A 14715-nucleotide genomic window follows, 5' to 3' on the forward strand; every position below is an offset into this window, starting at 1 on the left:
ATAACTGAAAGGGTTAATTTCTTTGTGAACTAATCTCGTAGGTTAATCCAATACTAATTGCATTAATCCGCTAGGGGGAGACTGTGAAACAGTAGTTGCTCTAAGTGAGTTGCTAGCCTAGAGGTTAGTGTCGTGGACTCTAGTCCACGATGACACGGGTTCAATCCTGGCTTGCCTACCCATCTGAAAATTGTAAACCCCCCAATTCAAAAATGTTGTAAACAAACTGTAATGGTCTAGAGATGCGCCATTAAGCTCTCTAATCGCCCAATAGGGCCAAAAACAATAAAATCTAAGTGTGAACACTACTGTTTCTACTCTTTGGAACCAAGTGTAAACCTAATCAACTCTCGTAACTTCATCAACACAATGACTTTGAAATGAACCAAGTTAAACAGGTTAGATTATCAGTTAAATCAACGATTAAATTGTTGGGCAATTTTCAAATATTCAAATAAAAAGTGTAACAATTAACAGATTAGTATTTGAAAAATTTTCGTTTTAATGATAACAACCAATGGAAAAAGATAATTAAAACAATGACAAGTTAAAAATATTTACAGGTAAAACAATAATGAGGAAATAAAACATTCAAGATTAATCATTTTCATGATGAATTAAACTTGAGCTTCTACAATGATTCCTTCCATGAATAATTCAGTTAAAGATGACCCATGATATTTGTATGAATTTTTCGATAATAAACCATGTTCACCGAAAAGTTTTCGACCGATCAGCTGTTTAAGGAAAAAAGTTCTACACTTGGAATCTTTTATCTGATTGGCGAAATCAGATTCTCCAAATCCTTCGGATAAATAGGGATAAGGTGAACTACATGCATGCGAATGATCATCATCTCTTAAATGAACTTTAATCAGACGTGAAAGGTCATTGCCGAGATGAATTTAGTTTCAGATGATGAAGGTGGAAGAAAAATTGTTCTCATGGGTGTTAATATTATTCGTTTCATACACTGAATTTTATCTTCGGTTTTCTGGCTAACTTCAGTTTCCTCGCCGATTGTTTTCACAAGAGCGTTTAAACTTTCGAAAGCATCAAGAACATCAGGATTACCATAGAAATAGGAATTACAGATCATTGAGACAGAGTTAAGATTTGACAACAGGATAATCAAGTGATTAATTGTCCTGATAAAGGTTAGTTGATTAAAGAATGGGCAGTTTGACGATTATCATTTAATTGACTTTTTTATTCAATAAAATAGTAACAGAAAATTTCATACAATTGGTTTAGCTCAACATTTGGAAAAACATTTAAACAATCGTTTTATAATAACAATTGCGCTTAATTGTAAGACTTTTACAGGTTACTTTGATTGATGATTGAGTTAATTGTTCGTGTATCTATAACAGATCATTGGAAATAATTAATTTGGCTAAACGATACTATAGCCACCTCTTTTGATTGTCCTGAAGTTTTTCGTGGTTGAAGCCAATACTCATATGTGTACTATGAATTTGCGGAAATGTCCAGTTACAGGGCTTCAAAAACAGAAATTTGCATTGAGCTCAAATGGGATAATTCTTAATTTTGTTGAATGGGTACTCGATCAAACGTGGGGAGGCTATAGCATAATCTTACCATTAATTTAGTCATGAGATGAATGTACGTATAAAGCGTTTGGCATAAAATTAGAAAAGTATCAATACTCATCGCAAAAGTTGCGAAGTTAACAGTTAAGTAAATGGAATTGGCAGAGTTAAAATTTGGTTTGATTTTCTTACGTTAATCTAAAAAATATTGTCTTCATTTCCCTTCATTATGATGTAATTGTGAATTGTGATCAGAGTTTGACAAATGAAAACTGATACACCAGATCCACGAATTGAAAGAGTGAAATGTTCATCGGTGTCTCTCGATTTAAAATGGACAATTCTAACACGATGAGATATTTGTTTCAGATTTTCCTTGAAAATTTCGATTTCTTCATCAATCATAGTTTCATCTTCGACTAAAACTCGATAATTTGAATTGACCCAATAATCTGGAACTTTACTCGATTCAATGCCATCACAATATGTACTTTCTAGGACAAGGAATGTCATCAATCCTATTAAATCATTAGTAGAATCGAATAAATTATTTTCGAAATCAAATAGTTGCCGCTTTTTTTCGATTAAAGCAAAGATTTCATTCAATATGTCACAGGGCGATTCTCTCTTTCGCTTTTTAGAAACATAAATATTTGCGATGTCTGAGAACAAAATTTCTAAAAAGAAAACAATTCTTGTCACATCGCTTTTGGTGGCATCCATCTTATTTAGATGCGAAGTACACCAATCTCGTAATCGTGACAAACATAATTCAGACGTTTCGTGATTTTCTGTGAATGTTCCATTAAATCCTCCTTTCCTCGACGGTGGGTCAATTTCGGTGACAAGAGGAGCATCCGATTTTTTATCAGATAAAGATAAAAGTTTAATGAGATGTTCGGAATACTTTCCTATCCAAGGAAGTCCATAGAAGCGCTTATTCGATTTACTCTTTTTAAATGTCACTTCGTAATAAGCGGAAGCTTTTGCGAGAACAGCTTCTTCATATTCTTCACTTTCCTTGTCCATTCCATCAAATTCACTATAAAAAGTGTCTTCCATTTTTTTAACCAATAGATGATTAATTATGTAGATTATAGTTTCTTGGCGATCATTAGCACGTTTCAAAGGAACTTCAATGAATCTTTCGCAACCAGAATTCCCTGAAATCTGGTTGAGAAGTTCAGCTTCTGTTGTGAATTCGCTCATTTCTAAGATACAAGTAACGATAGAACAATAAGACTCATAAGCTTCCGTTGCTTGTTTGGCATACTTTTTGCTTCCGCTTCGTATGAGTCTAGGATCGAGAGTTTGATCAATGAGTTTACGTTCAACTGTTCTCGCAAGGAAAAGTTTGTAAATGAAAACAATCCGATAGATATATCCCAAAGCTCTTGCAGAAAGATAACTCGGTGTGACTCCCAAATGCAAAGAATGATCAGGAGCTCTTTTGTATCTTTCTTCGTCCAATAAATTGGTAATGATTCCCGTCTTGACAGAATCAAGCGCTATGGAATATTTCAAGGCCAAATCTCTGCATATTTGGGATTTAATTCCATCGGAAAGCATATCAGCCCAAACGCTATGCGAACTTGCGATTCGACCAACTACACCGCCTTGAATATAATTCGTGAAAAATTCAACGATTTCCTTGTCAATTTTACTTTCATCAAAAGTTTCTGAACTTCCTACATCCGGAAAGTTCATGGGTTCAGAATGTTGAATCTCTCTGTAAATGGTTGACCATGTTGCCCAAAACTCATCACCATCGCAATCAGATCCTGCCATTTCATCAGCATGAGGACGAGGACCATCAACAGGAAAAACACAATCACGGATACCATGTAATTCTGGTATATCAATTGCTTTCAATTCTAATACATCACCCGGATCCATACAAGGAAATTTAGTGACATTAACTTCACCAGTCAAAGGTTTATCCGAATCACTTGGAAAAATGAAAACTTGTCCATATTTCAATAACCCTTTTCCTAGTCCATTACTTTTCGACGTGGCATCGGTTAGGAACTTTTCTGTCGTTTCATCAAAAAACAACGATTTCTTTGGGCCTCCAGGCGTCGAGTAAATTAGTTCATCATTTTTATCGAAAATCTTGATCAAGTTGGAATCTGGATCATCACTGTCACTTGTAGGCACAACTACATAAGGTAAATAATAAGTTGCAGTTGGGTCAGCGACCCCAAACAATGTTCGAGCAGTGTTGAAATCTAATGGGATTCGAGCCTTTTGTTGAATAATATCAAGACCATGGTGGAAAACAAGCTGAAGAGAATTTCGGAAAAAGTAGTCTCCAAGTAGATTATAGCCATTCGAAGCTAATTTTTTATGGTCAATAAACCGATTTAAACAAGAAAACATTGTCAAAGCTTTAGAAGCTTTTATGGGACAATCGAATGAACCAATTAAATCTCCGATTGCATTAGAAAGTATTTCACCGAAGACATTGTTAGATAATCCAATCTGATTCAATATTGTGACCAAAGGTTTATTCAGATAAGCTTGACGTCGATCAGCGATCTTAACGATTCCAAGTTGACCAGGCTTCGAATCAATTTTTCGCATACCTAAAAGTAGAAACCATTAGTTGAATTGATCGATTGGTTGTTCAATTGTGGACTTACTTTCTCTCAACACGATGACTTTTCCTTTCAACTTTTCACCCAAACTAATCATTCCTTTACATCCGAAATAGCGAATTTGATAAGCTGTTGGCATTTTCATTTCTTTATCCGGATTCACCTTAATTGAACCTTTCGCTTTCAACTCTGACCAAATATATTCAGCGAGCTGAGGGGACATGAGACCACAGCCATCGGTAAATGTGTATGGATTCTTAGAATCAGGATGTTTCCCGCCTTCAATATCTTTGGTGTATCGAACCTCAACATCTTTCATGTCAATAAAGGCCATAGATTGAGTGAGACTAAGACCATCTCGAGCTAATTTCTTCGAGATCCCTTTTGCTTTGCACGAACCAATTTCCTCTCTAATTTTCGCTGCATCACGACCCATTGTATCCTCGGCATAAAGTACCAAACCATGATCACGAAGCTGTGATGAAGAAGCACCAAAAATACGATAATTTCTACCGGCAACATTGAGGCTTGGTAGAAGACGAGCACCAATACATTCATTAAGGAAATAATATCCTGGCGATGGAAGTTTAGATTCGGGGTCTTGTGATTTTTTACGCTTTTCTTCAGCATCGATATCTTCCTTCTTTCGCGTGACAGCAAATCCTAAATCATTCATATTCTCATCTCTAAAACTGACTCTCAACACGTAGTCTTTATCCGCAGCCTCAAGGAATTGCGATGATTGAAACGTCAATTCTGGTAAAATTAGTTTTCTCGTCGGGGTTAATATAACTCGTCTCAATAGTTTAACGCATGAACTGGATGAAGATTTTATGTCTTTTATTGATTTCCATTCTTTCACTACTTCTGTGAGAATCACTTTCAATCTCATCAGACCAAAATCGACGTTTTTGTAAAGATACTCATAGAAAAGTCTATTCAGCGCACAGACCAACTTTTCAATATCTTTAGTTGCGATCAGACACTTAATGATACTGATAAAATGATCAATTTGATCGTTCACAGTTAAATCATCTTGGAAGGCATTTGAAACTGATTGAATACTTTGGATGGCGTAAAGTACTTTGAAAGGAAAATTGTCAATCGGTAGATCAACAGGTCGATGCTCGATGACTTCGATAAAACCAATTGAAACTTCCAATTCTGAGTAATGACGCCAAATAAGAAATTTAGACACAAGATCAATAAAATGCGTGCGATTATCATCGAGTGGAAGATGCAACACCAAAGTAGAACTTTTGCCAATACAATCAGACGTAATATATTCACAGTCGTGCCAACGAGTCCAAAATCCTGAGCCTGATTTGAAATACTGTTTAAAATTTGGATTCGAATGATAAAGCTCATAGTCGAATTTATCAAATTTACTTTTCATCATATCAATTTTCTCAGGATCCAAGTCTTCGGTGGCAATGAAAATCTTTGGTTGATAAGCTAAACGAAAGAAAACACTCGTACCAGAGACTGACCTCGAAACGATTACTTGCTTAATCGACTTGAATTCGAAGGAGAGTTTAAATTTACGAGTTAGATCCGATTCAACATTGAACTGAACTTGATACACTCCTGTATGATCATTGATTGATGATTACAACAACTGACGTTGACAGTTACTACGAAATCGATTCACTGAAACTCCATCATTCGTTGAATATATCTAACATTAACGAATGTACACTGACCTATGCTGCAACACCATTTACCACGAATGAGATGCTAATAATAATAGATCGCCCATTTGAGACTTTTGAAATGCTCAACAAATTTGGTTCCATTGATGATATTACCAAAACTGAATCCATTGATAATTATTTGTTCTGAATTCTTACTAGAACAAGAATGGAAACTATCAAAGTTTACGAAAGGTTTATCATTTCCTTTGATTAATTTCCATAGAAAACCAATTTTTCTAGAATGAGCATCAGATAGATTAACATCTCCATCGGGTTGAACGTTTGTGGACAAAGGAATCAGAGCTAAAGAAAAGATTAAAACAGAGATGATATAACGTACAGGATATTATAAAACAGAAGATGAAGCCAAAAGAGTATCCCTAATAACGGACTCTTTTTGAGATTAAAATAAGAGAGTAAAATGAAGGAATACAGACTAGAATCTTCTTAAATTCAAAAGAAATTCTATTCAATGTAAAGAGCAAATTGTAACTTGAACTCACCTGTTGATCTCGATAGGCAGTTGATTGCATTTTCTAAAAGAACTTTTGGTTGATACATATAGATGAATACTTCCCATAGACCGACATAAGATTCACTTCGAGTCTTCTCATCACTTTGGGTACTTGTTTTCAGATGGACTAATCCATTTTTTTCCCACTTGTATAGAGAATTAGTACCAGAGAGACATCTGAACTCAGCTCTTGGAGAAATTATTTCAATCAATAAATTGCTTAAAATATTTTCGAAAGAAACATTTAAATGTTTCTCGTCTTTAAAATTCGATTGGAAAACTTCAAGTGAAAATGCGATTCTCCCAATACCAAGAGAATTCGCATTAGGTGGGGCAGGAATAGACATTAAGAATATATTTTCGTTATTAATACAAATGAATAAACAATTAATCACATTCAATGAAAGAGAGATAACAATCAAATGAAACCGTTAATTAAAACTAATGAATCACAAGAGATTCCACATGAGAGGGAAAAAGTAGAAGGGAAAAAGAATAAAAAAGAAGCGCGAATTTCGATTAACTTTCGTTAATAATCAAAAATCGTATTTCCATTGAAATAGATGCTATTTATTTATCTATCAGATTTTAAGGATTAAATTATATATAATTAAATGAAGAAAAAGTCAGTTTTAATTACGAATTAACTTTAAAGGTACGAAAATTGACTCTATTTTTTTATCACATTCGAAGGACTCAATAGTAAAATTTTTTTCGACTTGATCGAAATTACATTCATGATTACCAAGTTAGTTGTGAAGTTTGTCGATTGTTTTTCTTTTGCAAGAAATTCAAGTATTAAATAGATCCTGTATTTGCTTGAACTAGAATTCCATATAAAAAGATCTGAGAAATCGAAGTACCAAGATATCGCAGTGGTTGTGCTGATATAAATCCATGTTCTTTGAATAATCTTTTTTGAACAACTCGTTTGATGAAATCAGTTCTAAATCGAACATCGTCCAAAAATTGGGTAAAGCCTTTTCCAGCGATGTCGTATCCCAGAATGGAAGATTTACCACACATTGTATAAGATTTATCATCATCTCGAAAGTAAACGATAATCATACTATTAAGATTAACCCTTTCGATCATAAAGTTTGTTCTAGACGGTGTTGGAGGCAGATAGAGAGTTCGGGTTGGTGTCAGAATTATTCTTTTAACTAACTGATGATCTCGATTGACACTTCTTTCATAAGTATTAATATCATCTTTTCGGACGTAAAAGAGCCCAACAAAATCAGTAAAAGTATTTGTAACTTTACCAAAGACAATTTGTTGAAAAAGTTGGTAAAGAACTTCAGTTAAAAGTTTTTCTTGGCCATCACCCAGTTTCGAATCAATAAAATGGTAGAAAGATTCTTTTGTACCATTAATGTAAAGATCGTCTTTAAATGCATATGAAAGTGAGGTGATGCATTCTAAAGCGTATTTCACCTCGAATGGAAAATTGTTATCGAAAAGTCTATCAGAATAGTCGACACAATAAGTAGAAATTGGACTGAACACAAAGTGACGAGATTTCTCGAAAAATGAATACATGACCCTTAAAATTCTGGCATCATTATAATGATCAGAGGAATCAGTTTTAATTTTAATCATAAAAGTGTTACTTTTACCAATTTTTTCCGCTGAAATTATTGCATCCTCAGGCCAGGCGATTGAATGGTCGTCATCATCATTGTAAAGTTTAGGTGGAAATTTAAGTTTAAAGTAAAACTCAATCCCTTCATTCAGACTGGTTATGATTTCGTTGACACTATCAGGTTGGAACGTGAGTTTGCATCTTTTATCTTGGTAGGCCGATGTAACGGGATCATAGTAGTTGATCTTGAATTGAACGTTAATCGTTCCTTTGTTCTCAATAACAACATCTTTGATAATGTTACAATTTGATGTGACATGTTCACTGTTGAATTTTGACCCAAGGTCATTGAGATGTGTAACAAAACGATTATTATTGATTAGATTGCCAAACGTAAATGAAACCGCATCCAAAGTTGTTGATGTTATATCACTAAAATCACATAATTTGTCCAATGTATCGACATCGAATTGCCAGGAAATAGCAAATCGATCATCATCATTTGACATTGATTCCATAAATGATGGTATTAGTTCCAGATAATCATGTTTGCTTCTGGACAAAACAGCCGAAATAATGAAAGATTTATTATTGGTCAAGATCTGCATAAATTTACGCTCCAAATCACTTTCGTCGTAATAAATTGGATCAAAGATAAATTCACCATCATCATAAAAATACAAATCATCCAATTTAGCTTTTATTGGTCTGAGAAACATCATTGTATCGCCGATTTGCTCAAGAAAATCGGACATATCGTCCTCTTGTAGCATTCCATCATTAAATATGGGAGTCAGTTGAAAATTAACTTTGATATTATCATCATTAATGTTATTGAAATTTAAGGGCATAATGTCCAAAGAGATTAACACTTGATTAAGAAATCTACAAGATTTATTATGTTGACAGTAGAGAAACTAAAGCAGCAATGTAAGCAATTAGAATTAAATCAAAGAGACTATTACCTGGTGAACGATTTCACAACAATTAATTTTCTTAAATCCAAAGAGAAAGAAAAAAAAAAGAGAGAGAGAGAGCAGTTTTTACTCTTTGCTTTAATCCTTAACCATTGGTTAATTGTTGATTGGTTAATAACCAAGTGTAAACTTAATCAACTCTTGTAACCTCATCGACCCAATGACTTTGAAATGAACCAAGTTAAACAGGTTAGATTATCAGTTAAATCAACGATTAAATTGTTGGGCAATTTTCAAATATTCAAATAAAAAGAGTAACAATTAACAGATTAATATTTGAAAAATTTTCGTTTTAATGATAACAACCAATGGAAAAAAGATAATTAAAAACAATGACAAGTTAAAAATATTTACAGGTAAAAACAATAATGAGGAAATAAAAACATTCAAGATTAATCATTTTCATGATGAATTAAACTTGAGCTTCTACAATGATTCCTTCCATGAATAATTCAGTTAGAGATGACCCATGATATTTGTATGAATTTTTCGATAACAAACCATGTTCACCGAAAAGTTTTCGACCGATCAGCTGTTTAAGGAAAAAAGTTCTACACTTGGAATCTTTTATCTGATTGGCGAAATCAGATTCTCCAAATCCTTCGGATAAATAGGGATAAGGTGAACTACATGCATGCGAATGATCATCATCTCTTAGATGAACTTTAATTAGACGTGAAAGGTCAGAATTTGCCGAGATGAATTTAGTTTCAGATGATGAAGGTGGAAGAAAAATTGTTCTCATGGGTGTTAATATTATTCGTTTCATACACTGAATTTTATCTTCGGTTTTCTGGCTAACTTCAGTTTCCTCGCCGATTGTTTTCACAAGAGCGTTTAAACTTTCGAAAGCATCAAGAACATCGGGATTACCATAGAAATAGGAATTGAAAAGTCGAGTCAATGCTTCAGTGACAAGGTTGGTTCTACCATCCATAACGAGAGATTCAATTAGATTGTAAAAAGCGTCCTGATTGTTATTGACAATCAGATCGTCAGCAAAGGCAAACGAAAGTGAATTAATACATTGAAGAGTATATTTTACTTCAAAGGGTAGATTACGATCAGTAGCATCTTCAACATGATCGATGCAATAATTTTCCATGGGAACACAAACAAAATTACAAGCTCGATTTCGAAAAATTGAATAAAACTCTGGAATCATGTAATCGATTAATTCATCACTATCTTCAAGTTCCATTCTTATTCGAAGTACTTTACATTTACCAATAATTTCTCGAGAAATAATTTCACAATCAGTCCATTGGTTCCAACTATTACCTTCTTTTACCAAGAATCTTGGAGGATAATCGAGTCGCAAATAGAAATCACTTGCATAATTTGCACTTGTAATTATCTCGATTATCGAAGGAAAATCAAAGATAAATTTACACCGAACATGTTTCAATTCTTGATTGGAACCAGTACAATAAGAGAGTTTAAATCTGAGAACCATTTCTTGAGTTCGATGAGATAATCTAACGGTAATATCGCTCATCAAACCGAATCTTTTTCCGATTTTGGTTTGGAAATCATTTAGATGACAAACAAAACGATTTCCATTGATCACATTACCAAAACGAAATGAGGTTACATCAAATGTAGATGAAAGTTCTTCAGATGAACGGTCAAATATACAATCAGGTCGACAACTCCAACTGATTACATGTTCGGGTATATGGCAGCAAATTGTATCGATTAGAGATAAAAATTCAGATTCATCAATTTCAAAAGTTCCATGTAGATAAACACGATGGTTTTTAGCTAATTTCTTCAAGAATTTCATTGAATTCATCTCGATTCCACTCTCATTGTCAACGAAGTGTACAACACCAGAATCGCTATTGACCTTATATTTTCCTTCAATCTCAATGTTCCGGGTTTCACAAAGGAACAAGGGATAACCGATATGTTGGAATAATGAATTAACCTCTGACTCGGTCAATTCTATACCTTTGATGGAAATGTGAATGACAAAGTTTATTTTGATAATACTCGTTTCAGAAGAGGACATGATGATTAAAGCACAATGATTAACGAAATTAACTAAAAACAATATGAACAAGAATAAGTAAAATAATCGTTAATGAATTTCACTAATATCAAAGGTCATAACGATAAATATAATCCATTAAGATGAATAATTAATACTGAAAATAAATTGTTACAATCTTCAAGTTAAATTGTATCTCAAGTGTTAACAGAAAATGATAGATGGCATAATAGTGATTCTAATTGATAATAATTGGCTGATTGTTGACAATTAAATTTACAATTAAGATGAAAAACCGCCAATTATGAATTATGGATTTTTTGCTTTTGAGACTCACAATTTTTCATCAACTGTGGCTATTCAAATGGGTGATATTTGGTGGGTTCACACCGAATACATCTAAAAATCCTATTGGACCAGGTAAATGTATCGATGGAAATGCCAAGACAAAGGTAATACAAAGGGTCAAAAGTGAGGTTACAAATGAAGGTGATATGGTGAATAGATTAGCGAAAGTTAATCCAATATCGTGACGACCCATTCGATACATGAGTAGTGAGTTCTGTATATGAGGTAAAAAGGAATGGATAAAAAGGGTTAAAAGGGTTAACACAAGTTCTCATATATATATGAGCTTATTGTTACCTCTCTGTAGTATTCAAATGTTTTATCAGCAAATGAAAGCTCGTAGACAACATTGAAATACTTTGATGCAACTGTATTGATTTTAACAGCATTAAAGGTAACAGCGGATGTCATCGAAACGCTAATGAACAGGCCGAAAATTGAGAATAAGATATCGACCAAGCTAGAGGATAAATATAGTAATCGGTAAAGTCCGACCAGCATAAATGGTACAATGGTTATGTAAACACCGGCAATATAACCATGGAGAAATTTATCAATCAATCGAACCGATTCTTCACCATAGAAATGAAATTGTCGAAGTTGTTGAATTTTATCAGTTAACGATTCCGAGTTTTTATTTACCAATAAACTATTGAGGTTTCGATTAACGTACATGAAAATAGCTTCGATGTGACTTGACACTTGTAAGAGAAAATCGGCAATCATACTTATGATGACACATTGGATGGTACTTTGGGCCAGATTGGTGAATAAAATTGTCGATAGATTTTCAAACGATTTCCAAGTTGACGGATCATCAAAATTGAAAGAAGATAGAACACTGGTCATTGCGTTTATCGCTGCAAGGGACCAAACTATTATTCGATTCATTCGACGACTTTTAATTAGAAATTCGATTGTTTCTCGGTCATTGTTTAGATCAGTTTTCGACCAGATAGAGAAAAATTGATCGAGATATGGCCATTGAAATCCAAAGATTAGAAAAAGATAGTTGTACATATTTTTAATTCCATTGAGAGTTCGCCATAAGCAAATATTGACCTCATTTGAGTTTTGGAATCGCGTAAGGTTTTTATGAATGACAGAATAAGTGAGTCCACCTTGGAAAATGGTTATCGATAATAAGATGATCTTTAAGACTCTCGAAGACTTTTTTTCTTTACTTCTAATGGTCATGAAAATACTCGATAAATGTACTTGTTGATTGGTTTCGGATTTTGGTTTCACTTTTGCTGTTTGAATACCGTCGATTCTCATGATTCTTGAACTTATTTATTATATTAACTGAACTTGATCGCAACAATTTCGAAGTGTAAGTGAACATTTCTCGAATTAATTTGTTCTTTTAATCATCTAATCAATTTATTCTCCAGACAAAGTTATCAAAGTTTTCTAAAAGCATCGGAGTTATTGTTCATTTATTATTAGTTTTTCTTTTCGTTATCGATAATGAACTTTTCCTATTAATTTTCCTTTTAACGATTTAATGGATTTACATAATTAAGTGATGATTATACATTTAAAGGATATGATTACTTAACAAATTAGATTTAGAATCCTTGATTTACACTTTTTTTCACTCGAGTTGATTAACAAATCAACGATAAGGTAAGAGTATGTTGATTAATGATCTACCTAATGATTGTTTTCTATTGATTTTCAATTGGATATTTGATGTACAAGATTTACTCAGATGTTACCAAGGTAGATTATCCAATAATCCCATGTTAATCTAATCATTAATCGTTTCTCTTTTTTCTTAATTTAGTTGATAGTAAATGGCGTCAATTGATAATCTATCGTTTAAAACGAGTAAGATACTTACAATGTAAGTAATGGATTATCTTGGAATCTTATTTTACTCTTGATATTTTATCTTCTTAGTAGGTGAAACCTTAATCCATTCAATTGATGATGAAACAATAAACTACAATTGTCACAGTGATAATTATCGTATTGATAAAGATAATCTTTCACTTTCTGGTCTATTACCTAATCTTAAAGTGAGTTTTTTTTGGTTATGTTAATCCAATTACAGATTAACGATTATTTTGACACTTTGTTACTTTTGTTTTACCTGTTCGATTGATTTTGACAGATAGTTGATGTTTCGAATTCAATAACTGGATGTATTCTTGATACTCTTAACTATCGAAGATTATTGGATATGGTTAAAGAAAATGTTCGAGGTTTAATCTTTCCAATGCAATTCGATAATACAATGGATAACATGTTAGAACAATGTAAAAATATCGAAATGATTGCAGCCCATTGTTTAGGTTGGCGATCGAGGAAAATAATGATTGGCCGAAAGATCAAACAGTTATACCTCAACTACGATTCTTTATCCTATTTCGAGAATCGGATTAGATATTTTCCAAATCTAATTCGATTGCATGTCTATTGTTAGTATCAAGTTGTAAGAATTGGTATTGATCGTTTTTTTTCTCGATCATTTTCAAATATTTAGTTTGAATTAATTTCAGATCATTCGGATAGATTAAGATTAAAGCCCAATAATCCATTGTTACGTAAACTTGAGATTATCGAGTTAGCAGCGATAAAAACTTTCTCCGATTCATCGGCTTACCATGGATTCCGTTTTATGGACTTATGTCCAGCATTGAAAAGTGCCTACCATTCATTTGACTGTACTAGAGGGATTATCGACGTTACTGAGATTAATTTTAATCTTCAAGATTTAGTTATCTATTATGTAAGTTCAATCGATTGAATTTAGTAATTGTTTCAATTGGACACTTTTCTCCAGAAATTTGATAGTGGTCAATCATGGGAATCGTTGGAAAAATTATTATCAAATTATCCAAACTTGAAGCATCTCGCCTTGAGAAAAAATAACTTAATCCATGATGAACATATAATCAAGGTGATCACCTTGTTACCGAGATTAGTTTTACTTGATGTTAGAGGGTCAAGGTGGATAACTCAAAGTTCAGCTGAAAATTTGAGACAATTTTGTTCAAGAACAAATCGATCAGTTTATTTTTACCACGAGCCAGGACATGCGAAAATTCAAATCGATTGGTCAAACTTATCGATTAGACATGAAAATATTTCCAAAGGATTTGATTTTATGAGTAACTGTTTTCTTAAATCTTTTTCACAACTTCCAAGGCTTATGGATAATCTTGATTAATCAATAAATCATTTAAATTGTAATCCAATTCTAATATTAATTGTCATTAAGAGAGAGAGAGAGAGAGGGGGGAAAGATCATAAAAAATTGGTTAATCCAGTTAACAAATCAAAAAGGCAATTCTTCACAATTAAAATTGACAATCAGCTCAGCTGATTTACTCTGTTAATAATTTTTATCTCTTTTGTTCAGATTTTTAATCCTTTTTACCCTTTGATGTAGTTTTTTTTGCTCATTCAAATATCAAGTTGAAAGATTATCAATTAACCTCATCCA

General features: G+C 33.0%; 5 protein-coding genes across 5 annotated transcripts; 1 reads left to right on the plus strand and 4 right to left on the minus strand.

Moving 5' to 3' along the window:
- Nucleotides 1-1174: 1174 nt before the first annotated feature.
- LOC128396087 (uncharacterized) lies at nucleotides 1175-5719 on the minus strand. Its single transcript, XM_053356611.1, has 2 exons — nucleotides 4196-5719; nucleotides 1175-4138 (listed from the first exon to the last, which is right to left on the minus strand). Exons 1-2 carry the CDS (start codon nucleotides 5547-5549, stop codon nucleotides 1752-1754), a joined length of 3741 nt encoding a protein of 1246 aa, XP_053212586.1. The 5' UTR covers nucleotides 5550-5719; the 3' UTR covers nucleotides 1175-1751.
- Nucleotides 5720-5887: 168 nt separating this feature from the next.
- On the minus strand, nucleotides 5888-6838 carry LOC128396264 (uncharacterized). Its single transcript, XM_053356820.1, has 2 exons — nucleotides 6348-6838; nucleotides 5888-6147 (listed from the first exon to the last, which is right to left on the minus strand). Exons 1-2 carry the CDS (start codon nucleotides 6703-6705, stop codon nucleotides 5888-5890), a joined length of 618 nt encoding a protein of 205 aa, XP_053212795.1. The 5' UTR covers nucleotides 6706-6838.
- A 2351-nt stretch (nucleotides 6839-9189) lies between these two features.
- LOC128396101 (uncharacterized) lies at nucleotides 9190-11107 on the minus strand. The gene has a single exon (XM_053356625.1). It carries the CDS (start codon nucleotides 10932-10934, stop codon nucleotides 9333-9335), a length of 1602 nt encoding a protein of 533 aa, XP_053212600.1. The 5' UTR covers nucleotides 10935-11107; the 3' UTR covers nucleotides 9190-9332.
- Nucleotides 11108-11153: 46 nt separating this feature from the next.
- LOC128396102 (uncharacterized) lies at nucleotides 11154-12577 on the minus strand. Its single transcript, XM_053356626.1, has 2 exons — nucleotides 11559-12577; nucleotides 11154-11475 (listed from the first exon to the last, which is right to left on the minus strand). Exons 1-2 carry the CDS (start codon nucleotides 12537-12539, stop codon nucleotides 11260-11262), a joined length of 1197 nt encoding a protein of 398 aa, XP_053212601.1. The 5' UTR covers nucleotides 12540-12577; the 3' UTR covers nucleotides 11154-11259.
- A 315-nt stretch (nucleotides 12578-12892) lies between these two features.
- On the plus strand, nucleotides 12893-14501 carry LOC128396085 (uncharacterized). Its single transcript, XM_053356609.1, has 6 exons — nucleotides 12893-12986; nucleotides 13051-13110; nucleotides 13167-13285; nucleotides 13381-13687; nucleotides 13769-13998; nucleotides 14053-14501. The coding sequence occupies exons 1-6, from the start codon at nucleotides 12899-12901 to the stop codon at nucleotides 14437-14439; spliced, it is 1191 nt and encodes a 396-aa protein (XP_053212584.1). The 5' UTR covers nucleotides 12893-12898; the 3' UTR covers nucleotides 14440-14501.
- Nucleotides 14502-14715: the final 214 nt, after the last annotated feature.

The sequence above is a fragment of the Panonychus citri genome, unplaced genomic scaffold, assembly GCF_014898815.1.
Source record: "Panonychus citri isolate SS breed McGregor unplaced genomic scaffold, ASM1489881v1 Contig00143, whole genome shotgun sequence".
NCBI classification, from domain to species: Eukaryota; Metazoa; Arthropoda; class Arachnida; order Trombidiformes; family Tetranychidae; genus Panonychus; species Panonychus citri.